General features: G+C 50.2%; 6 protein-coding genes across 6 annotated transcripts; 2 read left to right on the top strand and 4 right to left on the bottom strand.

Annotated features, from left to right (window-relative positions):
* The first annotated feature begins 169 nt into the window (after positions 1 to 169).
* Positions 170 to 1,536, top strand: ASPZODRAFT_131980 (hypothetical protein). The gene has a single exon (XM_022722894.1). It carries the CDS (start codon positions 310 to 312, stop codon positions 1,345 to 1,347), a length of 1,038 nt encoding a protein of 345 aa, XP_022581560.1. The 5' UTR covers positions 170 to 309; the 3' UTR covers positions 1,348 to 1,536.
* An 851-nt stretch (positions 1,537 to 2,387) lies between these two features.
* Positions 2,388 to 4,556, top strand: ASPZODRAFT_131979 (hypothetical protein). Its single transcript, XM_022722893.1, has 2 exons — positions 2,388 to 3,569; positions 3,638 to 4,556. The coding sequence occupies exons 1-2, from the start codon at positions 2,685 to 2,687 to the stop codon at positions 4,259 to 4,261; spliced, it is 1,509 nt and encodes a 502-aa protein (XP_022581559.1). The 5' UTR covers positions 2,388 to 2,684; the 3' UTR covers positions 4,262 to 4,556.
* An 868-nt stretch (positions 4,557 to 5,424) lies between these two features.
* ASPZODRAFT_15732 (hypothetical protein) lies at positions 5,425 to 6,012 on the bottom strand (the record flags this gene model as incomplete). Its single annotated transcript, XM_022726308.1, has 1 exon — positions 5,425 to 6,012. The coding sequence occupies one exon, from the start codon at positions 6,010 to 6,012 to the stop codon at positions 5,425 to 5,427; it is 588 nt and encodes a 195-aa protein (XP_022581558.1).
* Positions 6,013 to 6,118: 106 nt separating this feature from the next.
* On the bottom strand, positions 6,119 to 7,329 carry ASPZODRAFT_141813 (hypothetical protein; the record flags this gene model as incomplete). Its single annotated transcript, XM_022724788.1, has 5 exons — positions 6,119 to 6,185; positions 6,243 to 6,510; positions 6,659 to 6,752; positions 6,916 to 7,032; positions 7,297 to 7,329. 5 exons carry the CDS (start codon positions 7,327 to 7,329, stop codon positions 6,119 to 6,121), a joined length of 579 nt encoding a protein of 192 aa, XP_022581557.1.
* A 683-nt stretch (positions 7,330 to 8,012) lies between these two features.
* On the bottom strand, positions 8,013 to 11,429 carry ASPZODRAFT_131978 (hypothetical protein). The gene has a single exon (XM_022722892.1). The coding sequence runs from the start codon at positions 11,228 to 11,230 to the stop codon at positions 8,036 to 8,038; it is 3,195 nt and encodes a 1,064-aa protein (XP_022581556.1). The 5' UTR covers positions 11,231 to 11,429; the 3' UTR covers positions 8,013 to 8,035.
* A 1,838-nt stretch (positions 11,430 to 13,267) lies between these two features.
* On the bottom strand, positions 13,268 to 14,084 carry ASPZODRAFT_141811 (hypothetical protein; the record flags this gene model as incomplete). Its single annotated transcript, XM_022724787.1, has 3 exons — positions 13,268 to 13,367; positions 13,396 to 13,922; positions 13,977 to 14,084. 3 exons carry the CDS (start codon positions 14,082 to 14,084, stop codon positions 13,268 to 13,270), a joined length of 735 nt encoding a protein of 244 aa, XP_022581555.1.
* Positions 14,085 to 16,040: the final 1,956 nt, after the last annotated feature.

Raw genomic sequence — 16,040 nt, 5'->3', positions numbered from 1 at the left:
TGAAAGTCTGCAGACGATCGGGATAGGTAGAAGACGGTGGTGCGAGCGAGACTCGCGGGGTTTCCTCGCGTTTTCCGCCTAGCGGTTTTTCGCGTAACTCTCGCCCCGAAAGGGAAACATTGACTATCGCCGCTTCGGGCCCTCGACCCGATTTTTTCTATTCTGCTCTCTTCTTCCTCAACGCTTCATTATGTCATTATTGACAGCGTCACGCCCCGACAGCTCAGCATCGGCCTGGAGGGGGGTTACGGTAGGACTCTTTGTATTTGTCTAATTTTCTTACGGTCGGAATTTCCTCGCGAACCAACCATGAAACCGTTTGTCCCTTCGGAACGATGGCGCAGTCTGTTACGGGCCCTCCTCCGCGAATGCTCCTATCTCCCGGACCCTGTGGCTCGAAAGTACATGCACGAGATGGTTCTTCAACGATATCGACATCATGCTGAACCGAAATCCAAGCTCAAGCTACTTCTAGATCCGCCACGCCAGGTGGCGCTCGAGAGAGCAACCAAACAAAGGCTGTCGTTTCTGAAACGTGCCAACGAAGGATACACAAAACCGCTTGAAAAGGTGCTTTTCATGTCGTATGGGCGAACAGGGAAACGGAGGTGGGAACTTGTGACCGCGTTTTTGACACCCGACACGCCCGTCGACACGATGGCTGTGAAGGAGGTCATCAATCAACCGGGGATGTTTGATGATGGCTGGGCGCCCCCACCGATCCTGGTCGGGCTACTCCGGTCGCAGTTGAATAGCCAGCATGTGGCACAGGTCAGTCCCAGACTGCAGATCAAAGATCTGAGGCCTGTTATACCGAAGCAAAATGTCTGGGGCAGGCCCCTGGCTTGGTCTCGGAAGAGGAACATCCGGAAACGATGGTACCAGGGCGCGCTTGATAGCGTTCTACCGCCGCTTCCCGAATCCGATCTGGATGTGTTGAAAGGTCTGGTCACTGGGACATCACAGTGGGCGCCGCCGGTCAAACGGAAGAAACAAATAGAAGAAGACAAAGACAATCCGGGCCCTTCCGCCGGGGGAATCCTCAGCCCCCAATTCCTGGTGGATGGACCCCAAAAGGGGCCAACCTTTGGGAAGTACGTCGATGGGCGTCCGCATCAAATCACGCGTCGGTTCATGCAGCGGTTATGGCGGCGGGTATACAGCCTGGTTCCTGACATAACGCTGCATCCCAAGACGAATCGACCTATCTTCAATTGGCACTTATTTGACGAAAAGCCGAATTTGGCCATAACATTGGGCGATGGGTTTGATCCCGGGTTGTTTGAGAATGCCGGGGGTGAGAAGGAGTCTTCACCGTCAGTTCAAGGGTACCAACGGCCTACATAAAATCATAATCATAGCTTGTTCTTGATCGCTCTCATCAAGTCTCTGAACCAACACTAGTATACTCCGTACTAAGTATAGCACCTAGTGGGTAGGTGTTTAGAATTCTCGCTACTATTGTCCATAGATAATAATATGTTTATTAGCACTACGAGTAGAGTTCTTATAGCGTCACTCGCAGGAAGCCGAAAAAACCCCGACGTGATTCCGAGAACAGGTATAGTGGCGCTGTGGAGGATTAGGTAGATTGCATTCTAGACCCCGATGTCGCTGATACTAGTTATCTGCACTGGTGCAGAGTACTCCATAAGTGTAGGTATTATTATCAACTACCTAGGTAGTTAACCTGGTATACTTGGTTATACAGAGTATGGAGTAACTTGGTTATAATGTAGTACTGTCCTACTGTTAGCTACTGAACTAGTATGAATTACTAAGGCGGGAGAGGCGCATTGGCGGAACTTAACGATACTAGTACTGATTATATGATATAGAGAGATAGATTATATATAGAGTAGATTATTAGAGTAGATTATTAGAGTAGATTATATAGAGAGAGAGATTGAGAACATCCTCGTCAGTTGATCTCAAGACCCCAGTCCATGCACCGACTCAGGTGACAAGCAGAATTCTCAACCCCGGTCATTGCTGGTTCCACTGAGTGGCCCTACAGGATATGGAGTCAAGCAATCCTCCGTATGGAGTAGTTAATTAAGTGGGGTGGTAGAGCGATAGTAATTACTTAGCTGCTCCTAGCTGTATGCAGTACACTCTTCCAGCCTTATCCTGTATGATGTAACGACTTTGAGTTTGGCAGACCCTATCACTGCGAGAACAAAGAAACAATATAACTAGTAGTTTCTACCGAGTAGTACAGAGTACTCAGTGCCAGGTAGTGAACTAGTAGTACCTAGTACCTACTAGGTAGATAACTACCTAGATACCTTAGGTATGTTAGTAGGTACTCCGTATCCCCGTGGTTATCGGCTTGAGCACTGAGCAGTCGGGCTGTATCCGGGAAGATCATCACAGAATCGGCCCATAGAACGAATTGCAACCCTGGTTGATCTCTCTTTTTCTTTCTCCCCCAAAGCGGGGTAGAACAATGACCTCGTGTCCGTCGGGGTTTCTTGCAACGAATCGAGATTTTATGATTATTTAAACCGCTGGCTGTGGCTCTAGTTTTCCCTGCTTTTTTTTCGCTTTGTTTCAGCCACTCAATATTGTCATTGTTGCTGGTGGGTGGGCTTGTGTATTTATACCCACGTAAGACGGCTAGAAGAAAAGGTCCATCATTCGAAATAATTTCCTTCCTTGTCAATATTACCTACCTCCTTGCCATGGACGACAGTGAGGCAAGACAGCCCGTCCCTGCGGCCGTCCCTCCGGCCGAAGAGCCGGCGGGAATGGAGGCAGAGGAGGAGGAGAACATGGGGGTTGGACGGTATTTGGCGACGCGGATTCCAACGCTGATGCCGCCGATGAACCCAGCTCCCAACCCGTTCAAGGCGTTGGCGTTGCTGAACAAGGAACAGTGGTTGTTCTTTGGCGTGGCGTTTTGCGGCTGGACGTGGGACGCCTTTGATTTCTTCACCGTCTCCCTGACCGTGTCGGAGCTTGCAGACACCTTCAACAAGACCACGACCGACATCACCTGGGGCATCACCCTGGTGCTCATGCTGCGGTCCGCGGGCGCCATCATCTTCGGGGTTGCCTCGGACCGCTGGGGCCGCAAGTGGCCGTTTATCGTGAACAATGTCCTGTTCATCATCCTCGAGCTCGGTACGGGCTTCGCGCAGACCTACAATCAGTTCCTCGCCTGCCGCGCCCTCTTCGGCGTCGCCATGGGTGGGTTGTACGGGAATGCCGCCGCCACCGCGCTGGAAGACTGCCCCGAGATGGCCCGCGGGATCATCTCGGGCTTGCTGCAGCAGGGATACTCCTTTGGCTATCTGCTGGCGGCGGCCTTTTCGCGTGCCCTGGTCAACACCACTTCGCACGGATGGCGACCTTTTTACTGGTTTGCCGCCTGTCCCCCTGTTCTCATCATCATCTATCGCCTGTGTCTGCCGGAAACGCGGTCCTTCCGCCAGCGACAGGAATACAGAGAGGGCATCCATGGCAACATCGCTTCCTCTTTCCTACGCGAGGGGAAGGTTTCCCTCAAACGTCACTGGATGCTCTTGATCTATCTCGTTCTTCTCATGGCTGGATTTAACTTTATGGTAAGCATCAATTCTATCGAACATTTTCTTATCTACTACACTACTCACTACTCACTACTCACTACTAGTCCCATGGCTCGCAAGATCTCTACCCCACAATGCTCGAGAACCAATTCGACTTCTCCGCCACCGCAGTAACAGTAACCCAGGTGGTGGCCAACCTCGGCGCTCTGACCGGCGGCACGCTCTGCGGCTGGGCCAGTCAGATCTTCGGTCGTCGGTTCTCCATCATCGCCATCTCCATCGTCGGCGGCGCCCTGCTATACCCATACACCTTTGTGACCAGCAAGAATGTCATGGCCGCGGCGTTTTTCGAGCAGTTCTGCGTCCAGGGCGCGTGGGGGGTCATCCCCATCCATCTCATGGAACTGTCTCCGGGCCCCATTCGTACCTTTGTCGTCGGTACCTCCTACCAGCTGGGTAATCTCATCTCGTCCGCCAGCTCGACCATCGAGTCCACCATCGGCTCGCGCTTCCCATTACCCTCGACCGAGACTGTTTCCGATCGTTACAATTATGGAAAGGTGATTTGCATCTTCATGGGATGCGTCTATGCCTATGTGATTATCATTACGTTCTTCGGACCGGAGAGACTTGGTCGCCAGCTTGATGTCACCCATGACGCAGACACCGCTGCTGCTATCCATGCCCACGACGACGCTGAGAAGGGAAAAGTTGTTCACAGAGATTGAGTTATGTATGGAAGGGGATGTTTGCTATATCTTATCAATGATTGCTTAGTATTAAAGACCAATTGAAGGGATGATCATCTTCGAGGACTTGATAGACTGCTAGATATGTAGTTGTATATGCAGACATCTTGAAGTTCTTGTGAGATGGTATGAGGAGGTAGGAGAGTCGAGAGGGAGTTGAGGGGGAAGGATCTCTTATAGCACGAGGAAGGAAGGAGTGACTACCACGGGTGAGAATATCTAGGTACCCATCTACCTCAAGTTAGGTCCCTAGTGAATGTCAGCTTGTAATCAGATTGAATACTTACTCAAATTCTACAGTCCCTGACTTGAGCAGTACATCATACTAGTTGGAGAGGCTCTACAGAGTATAAGAGAGCCAGGACAATCCCACTAATTTCTATCAGTAATGCATACTGCATAGATTCACCTGTACGATGTGGCTCTCGCGAGGGTAGCTCTCATATGCGCATGTAATGCCTATTATGTCTGGAGTATGTTATCCAAGTCTAACTGTATATAGGCCATCGAGAGCGCTATCTTGGAGGAGAAGAGGGCCCATGAAGAAGAGTACAAAGTAAGTAACTTCCAAGATAGTCTGCAGATATATAGCGACAAGATTATCTAATATTTCTTATTAGATTGTAAAAAAAAGAAGATGAAAAAGGCCAAGGACAAACTCAAGGAACTCGATCAAAAGATCGAGGAGGAGGAGGATAGACAGCGGGCTATCCTTGAGGAGCTGGCAGCCCTCGAGAGTAGCTCGCTGTCTACCCCCTTTCCCGCGTGAAATCGCCCTGGACTTCAAGCCCGACCTGCACTTTAGTCTACTTTCTTTTTTTCAATAAAAGGAATGGGGGCTGGTCCCCACTGATCCGAGAGAGAATTGATGATGATTCATTGTAGATGTTACGTAGTAGTTATAATAAAAGGAATTGTGGTCTTATATATCAAGCTCTCTTTCCGAGGCTGGAACAGAGTAACTACCTAGTAGACAAGGAACCTTTACCTGACCTATCAAATACTCTGTTTTTTGGATTCATTGATATGAACACCAGTACATATACCACTATTAATAGTGAGCTCATATTTTGGTCGAGTGGTCTTCAAAATAGTTCATTAGTTACATAGTATCATAGGCATTACCATTATCAGTCCCTCAGCTATATGAAATGATCATCGAGCCTTGCGATTCTCACGCTTTCAGCTTTCACTAATTTCCTGCTGCTGCTCGTTTTTTCAGTTGTAAAACCATAGGTGATGGCCTTCTCTGTATCTACCATGTGCATGACATTATTCTTGATTGCATAGTCCTTCAGATACACAATGATATTCTGCAGGACACCTGCAAATACACCACTGGTGTCAGGGACCATAGGAGAAGCGATTATAAGTGAATTAGCTACTGCTTCGTCACTTATATCTTCGTCGAAATCATCAGGCCCTCTAATGAAGGCTTCGTCACCGACGAATTCGTCTACAGGGAGACTATTTTCCAACATGGCATCGATCTCCGAGTCTTCCCCATTCGTCTCTAGGGCTTCCAGTTCCAAAAGCTCAGCCTCTCCTGAGGCCTCGCCTTCTCCTTTCACAGAAGCTCCTACTGGAGCCTTGGAAAGGCCTTTGCCGCCCTTCTCTTCAGCTTCATCGTCCGAGTCGGAAACAACCCGGAGATTACGCCGTTTGCAAGCCTGCACCAATACCTGGTGCTGCTCATCGTTCTCACGTTTCTTTTCAATTTTGGTGGTCATTTTTGACTGTTTAAAGGTCGTTTTTGATGAAAATTGGCATTTAAAGAGGAATTCCCAGGACGTTTCCACTGGGACCTGTGTCCTCTTGGCCAAGTTTGTTTATTTCCTAAAAGGAAATGCGTCTTTGAAGACGATCCGAGGTTTTCGAACTGGAGTCGCTCAGGACTTTCTCGCTACTTCGAGTTCAGAAGTTAGAACAGTCTTATAATTCTTATTTGGAGTGTACTTACCCATTCTTAGAATTTGAATTGTTACAAACCGGACCCATACTCTCTTCCCCGAAAGGTAATCTTGTCTTTATATTTGGGTTCTCCTGCTTACCGCAGTGAACGCAAATGACAGGCACACCATTCCGTCGGTCCTCCTGGACTCGACGTTCTGCAAGGTTGACTGCCTGACGACTTGAATCGTAGTGTGACACACGCGGCAGAGGCGATATAATAGGACCCGAAGATCCAGAGCATAAAGATGGGTACTGGCAGTACTGTCGTCGCATTCCTGGATATGACAGCTGTTGCATTTGATTGAATCTCCTGTCTCTCAATTGAGGGTTCAGCCAGGGCCTCCAGAGCCTTCAACTCCGTAATAATGGCTCAATGGCTACTTTGCTCTTTCTAGAGCTTTCGCTCCAGTTCGTCGAGAATACCTTGGGTCTTGTCGATTGCCTGTTCGGCCTCCTCGACAATTCCTCGCTCTGTACGGCGCTGCTGCCGTATTTCTCGTAGTGACTCGGTTCTCCACTGGGGTTCAGAGTATAAGGAAGAGCTGACCGGGAGGTAGAACAGGCGCTGTCTGCTCGGGTTCTATTGGGGATGGGCACTCTATCGTCTCAATCCCCTGAGGACTGGATAACCGTTAGACAAGGAAACTCTATACCTGAAGGCTGTGTTATGATTTACTTACTCTTTTGCATGAGGTGAAATGAGAGGGAGTCAGGTAGAAGTTGGGAAACAGGTAGACAAAAAGCCTCAGGACCTCTTCGCAGATCTCGCGGCGCTGCTGCCGCCACTCTCGCAGGACCTGATAGCATTGTTAGATACTAGTAATCATGTAGCTACTACTATCTTATAAGTTACTCACTTTGTACTGAAATCAGCCCGTCATTTGTTTTGATGCCCAGGGGATGAAGCCTTTTGGGTGAGTGTACGGAAGAGAGAGGAAGACGCGCGAGGCAAGAGAAAAGGCAACGCGGTGGCCTAATTAGGCAAGACCCACTGATGCCTGTCTAGGAAGGTGCCTACTCTGCTGAGCTCATCCCTGGGCCACATTGTCCTGTCGGATTACCAGTGAAGATACTGCCAAAGTGTGAATTAACATTTTGCCTAATTTTTTTCAAGTATTTAATAGCCTAGGCATGTCAGTTGTTTGGCTTTAGTGTCAGAAGTGGTAATGGTAAGATGAAGCTATAGCACGGCTGAACTAATTATCACACCAGCTAGATAGAGTCGGCCTAGGAATCAAAGTAAGAATTGACGCAGAATTGACAGAGGAATCATTTCTCTACTAGCGTTACTGCCCAATGCCTAGATTATATGCGAGAATCATCCTCTATACAAGGAGAGGGTGTCGCTGTCGTTGAATCCTTGGCTGTCGCCGTATCAACGCCTAGAAGAAGCCTTGCAAAGAAACAATCCGCCCTGTACATTACAAATAGGTATAATATGACTTGTAATTAGAAGTTCCGTATTATCTACCTCATAGCTAGTAGTCCTGATCATGACGAGACAAGTCTCATACAGGGATGAAGATCGGGGGTCGGGGTTCTTGCTGTCGACTACAACGTCGAACACCCACTACATAGAAGAGACTCATATTGAAGACTTGAAAAAACATTATCATGTTTTGTTATCATCTAAAAGAAATTCATAACCTATTCATAAACACCATGCAATTGTGTAAAAGACAAAAGCAAGTTTCGAATCTTTTTGTACGGTTGTGGTTTTTTTTTTTTTGCCGGCTGCACACCGCCTTCACCGCTTTCCATTTTGGTCATCAATATCCTCATCCACGAAAAACCTCATATTCAGTCATCCTCATCCGAGAAAACTTCCTCACCACGCTTGCGACGAGCCATACGCTCCTTCTTCTTTTTACGAAGCTCCGAAGCGGTTAGCTTCTTCTTCTTCTCAACGACAACCTTGTTGCCGTAGGCGTCGACACGGTCCTCCTCCTCGCCCTTCTCAGTCAGACGAGGGCCGGAACCCTGACCCTGGACCCAGTTGTGGCCGGAGGGGGTCATCTTGCCGTCCATGACGGCCCAGACTTCCTCGGTGAGGTTCTCAGTGAATTCACGAGAGTGGGTGATGATGACGACACCACCCTCGAAGGTCTTGATGGCCTTGGAGAGGGCACCGAGGGAGTCACGGTCGAGGTAGTTGGTAGGCTCGTCGAGGACGATGACGTGGGGGCGCTGCCACGAGCAGGCGGCGAGGACGACCTTGACACGCTGGCCACCGGAGAGACCGCGCATGCGGGAGTGGGAGACGAGTTCGGCGTCGAGACCGAAGTTGGCGCAGTGCTGCTCGACCTCCTTACGGATCAGGGGGCGGAACTGACCGCTGGCGAGGGCCTCCTTCTGATCGACCTCGGCAACCATCTTGGAGTGGGACTGGAGGATCTCGTTACGGGGGATCCAGGCGTTGTCGGCGGTCATCATGGGGATCCACTTCTCGCTCTTCATGCCGATGTTCTCACCCAGGGCGAACGAACATTCGTACTCGTAGCTGTTCTTGAACTTACGACGGGAGTGGATGCCGATGACGCGACGCATGGTGCCGTCGATCTTGTAGATCTTGTCCATGGCCTTCTCGTCGTCCTCGGTGACGATCTTGTTGGCACGGTCCATGGTCTCACGGTCCTCACCGGTCTGGAAACGCCACTGGATGTACTCGGAGGGGGTCTTGTCCAGGTGGTTATCGATGTGGGCAAAGGCGTGCTGCTTGATGTAGGCGATACGGATGTTCTCGTGCTGGTAGACATCACCGGCGGTGGGGACCAACTCACCGGTCAGGACGTTGACCAGGGTCGACTTACCGGCACCGTTGGGACCGATGACGGCAATACGGGAACCCAGCGAGACCTGGAAGGAGATGTCGGTGATCTGAGGCTTGGGGGTACCCGGGTACTGGAACGACATGTTGGAGACACGGATGATGGCCTTGGCCTTGGTCTTGACACCCTCGAGGAAACCGGGCTCGGGGAACTTGAACTCGATCTCGGAGGCGCTGAGCTCGTAGTAGGAGCGGGCCGAGGGCACACGCTTGACGAACTCGCTCAGGGTACCACGGTAACGCTTAAGCTTGAAGCGCTCGTAGTGGATGACGTGCTGGATGACGTTGTCCAGGAACTTGCTGTCGTGGGAGACGATGATGGAGGTGCAGGGGGAGGTGCAGAGGTAGTTCTCAAGCCAGGCCACGTTCTTGACGTCCAAGTGGTTGGTGGGCTCGTCGAGCAGCAGGATGTCGGGCTTCTCGAAGACGGCACGGGCCAGGGCGAGCTTCATCTTCCAACCACCGGAGAGGGAGGTGATGGGGCTCTCGAACTGCTCCTGGAGGAAACCGAAGGAGAGGAGCTGGGACTCGACATCCTCGCGGGTGATGACGACACCGACGTCGGCCAGCTTCTTGCAGGTCCAGCCGATGACGGTCTGCTCGGTATCGGCGGAGTCGAGGTCGTGCTCGACGTAGACGGTCTTGACCTCGCTCTTCTTGGGGAAACCCTCGAGCTGCTCGTTGTTGATGGCGCGCATGAGGGTGGTCTTGCCGGAACCGTTGGGGCCGAGGAGACCGTAACGCTGACCACGCTTCAGGCGCAGGTAGGTCTGGTTAAGCAGGATCTTGGCACCGTAGGCCAAGCTGAAGGTGCACTTGCACAGATCCTCACCCTCCTCCTCGTCGGAGAGGACGGCATCGTCCTCGGCGGCGCCGGGGGAGGCGCGCTTGCGGAGGGTCTCGGCGACGGACTGGGCCTCGGACTCACCGACGATGGCGGTGATGTAGGGAACAGCGTTCTGGGTCCAGCTGGTGACCTCGCTGTCCTTCTCGTCGACGAGCTGACCGGCGATGGCGGCGACGTACTCGATGACGGCGGCGCACTGGTCGATCTGGGACTTGAACTTGGGCTCGAGGATCTCCTTGAAGATGGCGGAGACGGTGGCGATGTCACCGGCGGTGGAGATCTCGGGGATCTTGCCGTCCTTGACGTCACCGACACGGGTGAGGGTGTCCAAGGCCTGCTTGGTCTTCTCACGGGCCTCCGGGTCGGGGAGGGTGTCGAAGTTCTTGGTGAGGGCGGGCATGAGCTTGGGCAGGAAGGGGGCGACGATCTGAGGGTCCTCGACGAGCTTGCACATGTTGTCGACGATGACGGCCGACTTACGCTTGATGGCGGTCTCACGCTCGACGAGACCACGGTCAAGCAGGGGCACCATGATGGCGAGGGTCGGGCCGGTGACGTCGGAGACGAAAGTGGTGGCACCGAGCAAGTGAACGGTCTCGGAGACGTTCTCGGGCTTGGCGATACACTTGATGAGCTCGGGGATGAAGCGCTCGATATCCTTGTTGACGATGAGGCCGCAGACCTTCTCCATGGTGCTGTAGGCGGCCTTCTTGATCTCGGGCTTGGTGTCCCACATGGCTTCGGAAACGACGGGGATCAGGGTGGGCACACGGTAGGACAGCTGGGCGGGGGCGGACTCGACCAAGGCACCGAGGCAGTCGAGGGCGGTCATCTTCTCCTGCCACTTCTGGGCGTTGGAGAGGGAGTCGAGGATCGGGGGCAGAACGGCCTTGACGGCGTTGCCGTTGACGGCCTTGGCGATAGCCAGAGCGGCAGCCTGAGCGGCGTTCTTGACGGGGATCATCTTGTCGCCAACGGCGGCCAGGACGGGGCGCAGGAGAGAGACCAGGTGAGGCTCAACGCCGGGGGCGACCGAGGTGTTGGCGGCGATGGCGCGGATGGCGTCCAGCGCACGCTCACGGGCGTTGGCATCCTTCTTGTTGCCGAGCTGCTTCTTGAAGGTGTCGACGGCCTTGAGGGGCAGGGTCTGCTCGGAGATGGGACCGCTGAAGAGCGAGGCAATGTCGCTCGAGGCAGCAATGATCTCATCCTGGGTCTTGGAGATGTTGAGGTTCTTGATCAGATCCTCGAGGACGGCGACGGCCTGAGCGGCCTCCTTGCCGGAGACGGCGGGAACAGAAGCAATGTCGACGGCGGGCATTTTGGATGGAAATTTTTGGCTTTTAAAAGCAGGAGGGTATTAAGGCGAAGAAGCGGTCTATTCGGGTATCAAGAGGTGGTGGCCCACAGGAAGTCTGGCGTCAGCGAGAAAAAGACGCAGGACGAGAAATAGAAGAAAAAAAAATCTATTGTCTATGAAGAGACAACGAAACAAGATTTTTTTGGCTTAAATTAAAAAAGAAAGAGAGGACCAGACCTCTTTTGCCAAAGGAAAAAGGGGAGATGCAGAGGAGAGGGAGCAGCGGGAGGGGAGGAGGAGGAGGGGAAGATATTTATCGTTCCTTTGTGGCCTCTTTTTTTTTGCCGCCCAACAACCAACCCTCCATAAGAGAAAAAAAATTTTATTTTTTAATTTTTCGCCGACGTCCGGTCCCGCACTAGTCTTGATGTGTAACTAGTGTGGTGCGATAGGAGCAGCGGTTGTCTGTGCGGGCTGTGATTGGTGATAAGAATTTTCAGCCTTTGCAAGTTTGTCGATTGGAAAACTCTGTAGGAGGGGTACTTCAGGTAGGTACCTTTACTAGGGTTATCTCGTAGAGAATGAAAGTTGACTGATTATTATTATTTCATTATTTAGTACAGAGTATTTTATACTACAATTATATGGACTACTAGGTACCTACAAAGTAAGGTGCTGTTCCAGGTACGGAGTACCTCTATGATTTCAGTACCTAGTCTTCCACGACATCTACTTCTGTACTAGTATTATTATTATTATTATTATTATTATTATTACTACTCCGTATTAAAAGATATTTTATTGTTTTATTTTCTAATTTCTTTTTACTTTCAACACTATGTAGTATCCCTTGATCATCCATCAAATCCGGGGCCTGTTTGCCACCGACAACTCCGTGGCGCAGCCGTTCTTTGATCCAGCCTACTCCGTACTACGGAGTACATAACTTTGAAGAACTCGGGCGTTCTGGAATCCCATGGTCCCTGAGATCGGACGAGCTGTTATTCGACCGTCTCCTCCGTATGGCTGCCGTGGATAAATTTAGAAGAAAAAAAGATAAAAGAGAGAGAGAAGAGAAAAGGAGAATCTTAGGCTTGCTTACAAAGTGACAAATTACTGGATGATGGATATCCCTGAGTTTTCTCTCGCTTGGTAAAAAAAAAAAAAAAAAAAAAAAGCAGTTGCTCGTCTACAGAGTACACCACCCTCACGCTATTTCCACTACATACTCCTCGACGAGCTGAAACGTGGCCCTGGCATGTACGAGTAACAGATCATTCCTACAGAGTAATAAAACAGGCACACCGCTCATCCAACACTTCATGTCGTGGTCCTACTTTGGACTGCTGCAGCTACTAACGAGTACAGAGTATGATACAAGATTAGACGGATATGTAGTATACATTCAAAGACCCCATAACTAAGGTAGGTACGTTATCACTACTAGGTAGTTATCAGGATCGCCCCTATTCTCCGGATTGTCTTATCCCCCAGACAGTGGCGAGTGGGGCCCGACTCTTTTGCTTTTTTGCATGTACGGAGGTGTACGCCAGTTATGAGTACGCACCTTGCTTCGGTACGTTCGATTGATCATATAAAAAGAGTTACGTACGAGTATGGAGTACGGAGTAACTACCCTAATTAGATGGAGAGAATGTATACTCGGAGTACTCGTACTCAAATTGAGTAGCCAGAAGACTATAGATATAGACAGATCAAGGGAGCTTTGAGGTATCTGAGGGAGAAATCGTAATTGAATTTCATCCTAAGAACTCTACCTACGTGACGAGCTAGTAATACTCCGTCTGTAGTTACTCCGTTCTAGAAGACGCAATCAGTTAGCTATCCGGCAGAACAATCCAGAAAAGTAAGTATCCCAGAGTATATCGGACAATGCTATGGTTTCCACGAGTCTGTCCGAAGAGAAGCCGAAGTGGCAAACAGTGTTGATGTCATTCTCTACTCTTCTATCATAATGATGTATACCTCGGCATGTGCTAGGATTTTAGAATAGTTATAGAATTAGCGAGTGTACTACATACTGCCTGGACCAGCCAACTAATCACTGGAGGATGAGCTGGAGCTTGAACTCGAGCCTGAACTAGAACTGGAACTGTCTCGTCGATGGTACTTTCTGTGCTTCTTATACTTCTTGTTCCTGTAATGGTCAGTTCTGCTCCACGTACTTCCACTCTCTCGTCGTGACGTACAGCTTGCGAACCGCGTTCGCACCGACAGCTCCAGCAATCGCCGCCCCAGCAGTGCCCAGCACTCCTCCCCCGAGCTTATGACCGAGAAACCCTCCACCCGCAGCACCGACGAGCGACGAACCTAGTCCTTTCTTTCCTTGGGGACCAGTCATGTTAGGTTCTTCTTGTCTTTGTGTGTTTGGGGCGTAGTGCGATGCATTCTGTCCTCCTTGTTGTATGTTTGGGTCGTAGGACGATGCATTCTGCCCTTGTTGCTGTGTTTTGGTGTCGCCATAGTACGATGCGTTCTGTCCGTAGAGATTCTGAGGCTGTTGAGACTGAGGCTGATAAGACTGCTGAGGTGGAAACTGCTGAGGTGGAAACTGCTGAGGTGGAAACTGCTGAGGTTGGCAAGGCTGTTGAGGCTGTTCCGGCTGAGGATTGCCTGGTCCATACGACAGGTACCCCTGACCGCTTGACGTAGGATTGTATGGATGGTACTGCTGGTCATCATAAGAGGGTGGCTAGAACAAATTTCATCAGTATCTCGCTTGAAATATTCTGCTCAAGATTCATACAGGATAGTATTCTTGTCCTTGTTGGGCCTGGGGATACTGGCCGCCATAACAAACACTGGCGTACGGATTCTGACTTCCAAACGGGTTATGCTGGTTACGATCGGCCATAATGAGGATAATAGAGGAAGAAAACAATAGTCAAGAAGGTAGAGATAGTATAGATAGTACTGTTGATGAATCTAACGTGGTTGAGTAGAAGATAGTGAGTTCGTTCGTGCCTGCCTGGGAAAGTGCCACGGATCAAGCTACAAATTTTCATTCTCTGCCACGGACAGTAAATCTACTATGCTGATTCAGGTATCTAATGCAATAGTCTGTGAGTCATGACTGTATGGCAGATGATGTACTGGTTATTTCATGGAGTATGTGGTATATCTTGTGGCTTCGCTGCAGAGCTGGACTCCGTATGCATGGATAGACCATACTTATAGTTGAACAGCTGGTCTATCATTACTCTTAATGTATAGAAGATTATAATAGATTTTCATTTTCATGCTCAAATCAAGGCTTTAGATATTACTCAGTCTGTAGATAAGCTGGATGAGTTGGAATCTGCAGTATTTACAGCCATACCCTTGGTTAGATTGTCTAAGATTCATGGGATTTAGATAATAGGTAGACTCAATTAGTCTTTAATTACTCTATTATAGATCCTTCTATGCCATTCACTTATACAATCTTGTATTGAGCAGGCAGAACTGTGACAATTGTCCTTCATCATTGCTACTGCTGCCTTCCTGCCTAATCCATCCAACTCAACTCTCACTTCAACTCACTTCAATTCCTCTTGAAAAACCTCTTTAACTTCTCTCTCGCTCCTCCTCCTCTCCTCCCCAACTCTCCCCTCCATACTTCATCTAACATCTACATTCTACATTCCTCATTATCAAAGCATCCAAACAGCTATCTCGTCACCATGAAATCCTCTACCAACAACCGGATCAGGGAGAAGGATCGCCCGATGCCCTTCAGCATGGGCTTGCCCATCTTCGACGAGAAGATGGGCATCTATGTCGATAGAAAGCCCAGAGGCACCAGGCAGAAGGTGCCAGGCCCCGCCTGCAGCGACATCAAGCTGCAGGATATGACGCCCTTCCATAAGGGCTATGATGCCGCGCAGAGAAAGGCGGCAAAGAAAAGCAGGCTGCCTTTAAAAAAGGTCCTGCAGCCGAAGAAGACGGTCTGCTCTGCCTCTCCTTCTTCCTCCTCCTCCTCCTCCTCTTTGCCGCAGAAGCGAGTGAGGAAGATCACGGCGAGTAAGGGCGTCGACCTCACGAGTTGGTTCGCCCAGGCCAAACGCCCGGCCTCGACCGTCCAAACGGGACGAGTCGTGAAGAGATGTATGTCATCCTCATAATTGAACCAGCATTGTTTCTAACATTTGTCCTAGAGTCCTCGACTAAGAGGCGTCTCCGATGATAGGAGCATTGGTAATTCGATAACCAGATGAAAAACAAAGACAGTTTCTCGGGTCTCGGTTTGTGCACACCCTTAGTCTCGCAGTGAGATCTGAATCCTAACAGAGACAGGTCGAGGGCGAGAATCAGCGGACCAGATATGTCCTATTCATCTCACACAAGACGCGTTGAGACATCCGATCTCTACCTAGTGGATCTGGCAGCAGCAACGTGCGGGCTGTCGTTGCTAGCCTGCCACCCGTTATCCACCGGGTGGACGCAGCTGGCTGTCGATCGAATGTGTTGTCTTTTGTCGACCAGTTGAACAGACAGTGGGATACTGGGTCGCTCTGAACAGTCCTGCGAAGTGCCCTAGAGATACTGTCTGGTATTAATCAGACAATACTATAAGCAGCAGAAAAATCAGGCCGGAAGGAATAGACTCAATAAATTGAACAACATCGTGTTCCGCGGTCATGTCTAGTACTTGTTCATCTCTGCCATAGAATTCTTACACCACCGCTCAACCAACCCGAGTAGTCATCATCGAATAGTTACTCCCAATACACTTCTCTCACAAATCAATACTATTGAATTAGAATAGGGGAATACTAAAGCCAGGGTCCAGAAGATCAATATATCCACCCTTCATAGCCACCGCCAAGAC

Source organism: Penicilliopsis zonata, assembly GCF_001890105.1.
Source record: "Penicilliopsis zonata CBS 506.65 unplaced genomic scaffold ASPZOscaffold_6, whole genome shotgun sequence".
Taxonomy (NCBI): Eukaryota; Fungi; Ascomycota; class Eurotiomycetes; order Eurotiales; family Aspergillaceae; genus Penicilliopsis; species Penicilliopsis zonata.
The sequence above is the reverse complement of the archived record's forward strand: the minus strand, read 5'-3'. Positions and strand labels throughout refer to the sequence as shown.

Coding starts and splice junctions, on each gene's coding strand:
- ASPZODRAFT_131980 (XM_022722894.1), top strand. CDS start 310: ATGAAACCGTTTGTCCCTTCGGAACGATGGCGCAGTCTGTTACGGGCC.
- ASPZODRAFT_131979 (XM_022722893.1), top strand. CDS start 2,685: ATGGACGACAGTGAGGCAAGACAGCCCGTCCCTGCGGCCGTCCCTCCG. Junction 3,570..3,637: donor TGGCTGGATTTAACTTTATG/GTAAGCATCAAT, acceptor ACTCACTACTAG/TCCCATGGCTCGCAAGATCT.
- ASPZODRAFT_131978 (XM_022722892.1), bottom strand. CDS start 11,230: ATGCCCGCCGTCGACATTGCTTCTGTTCCCGCCGTCTCCGGCAAGGAG.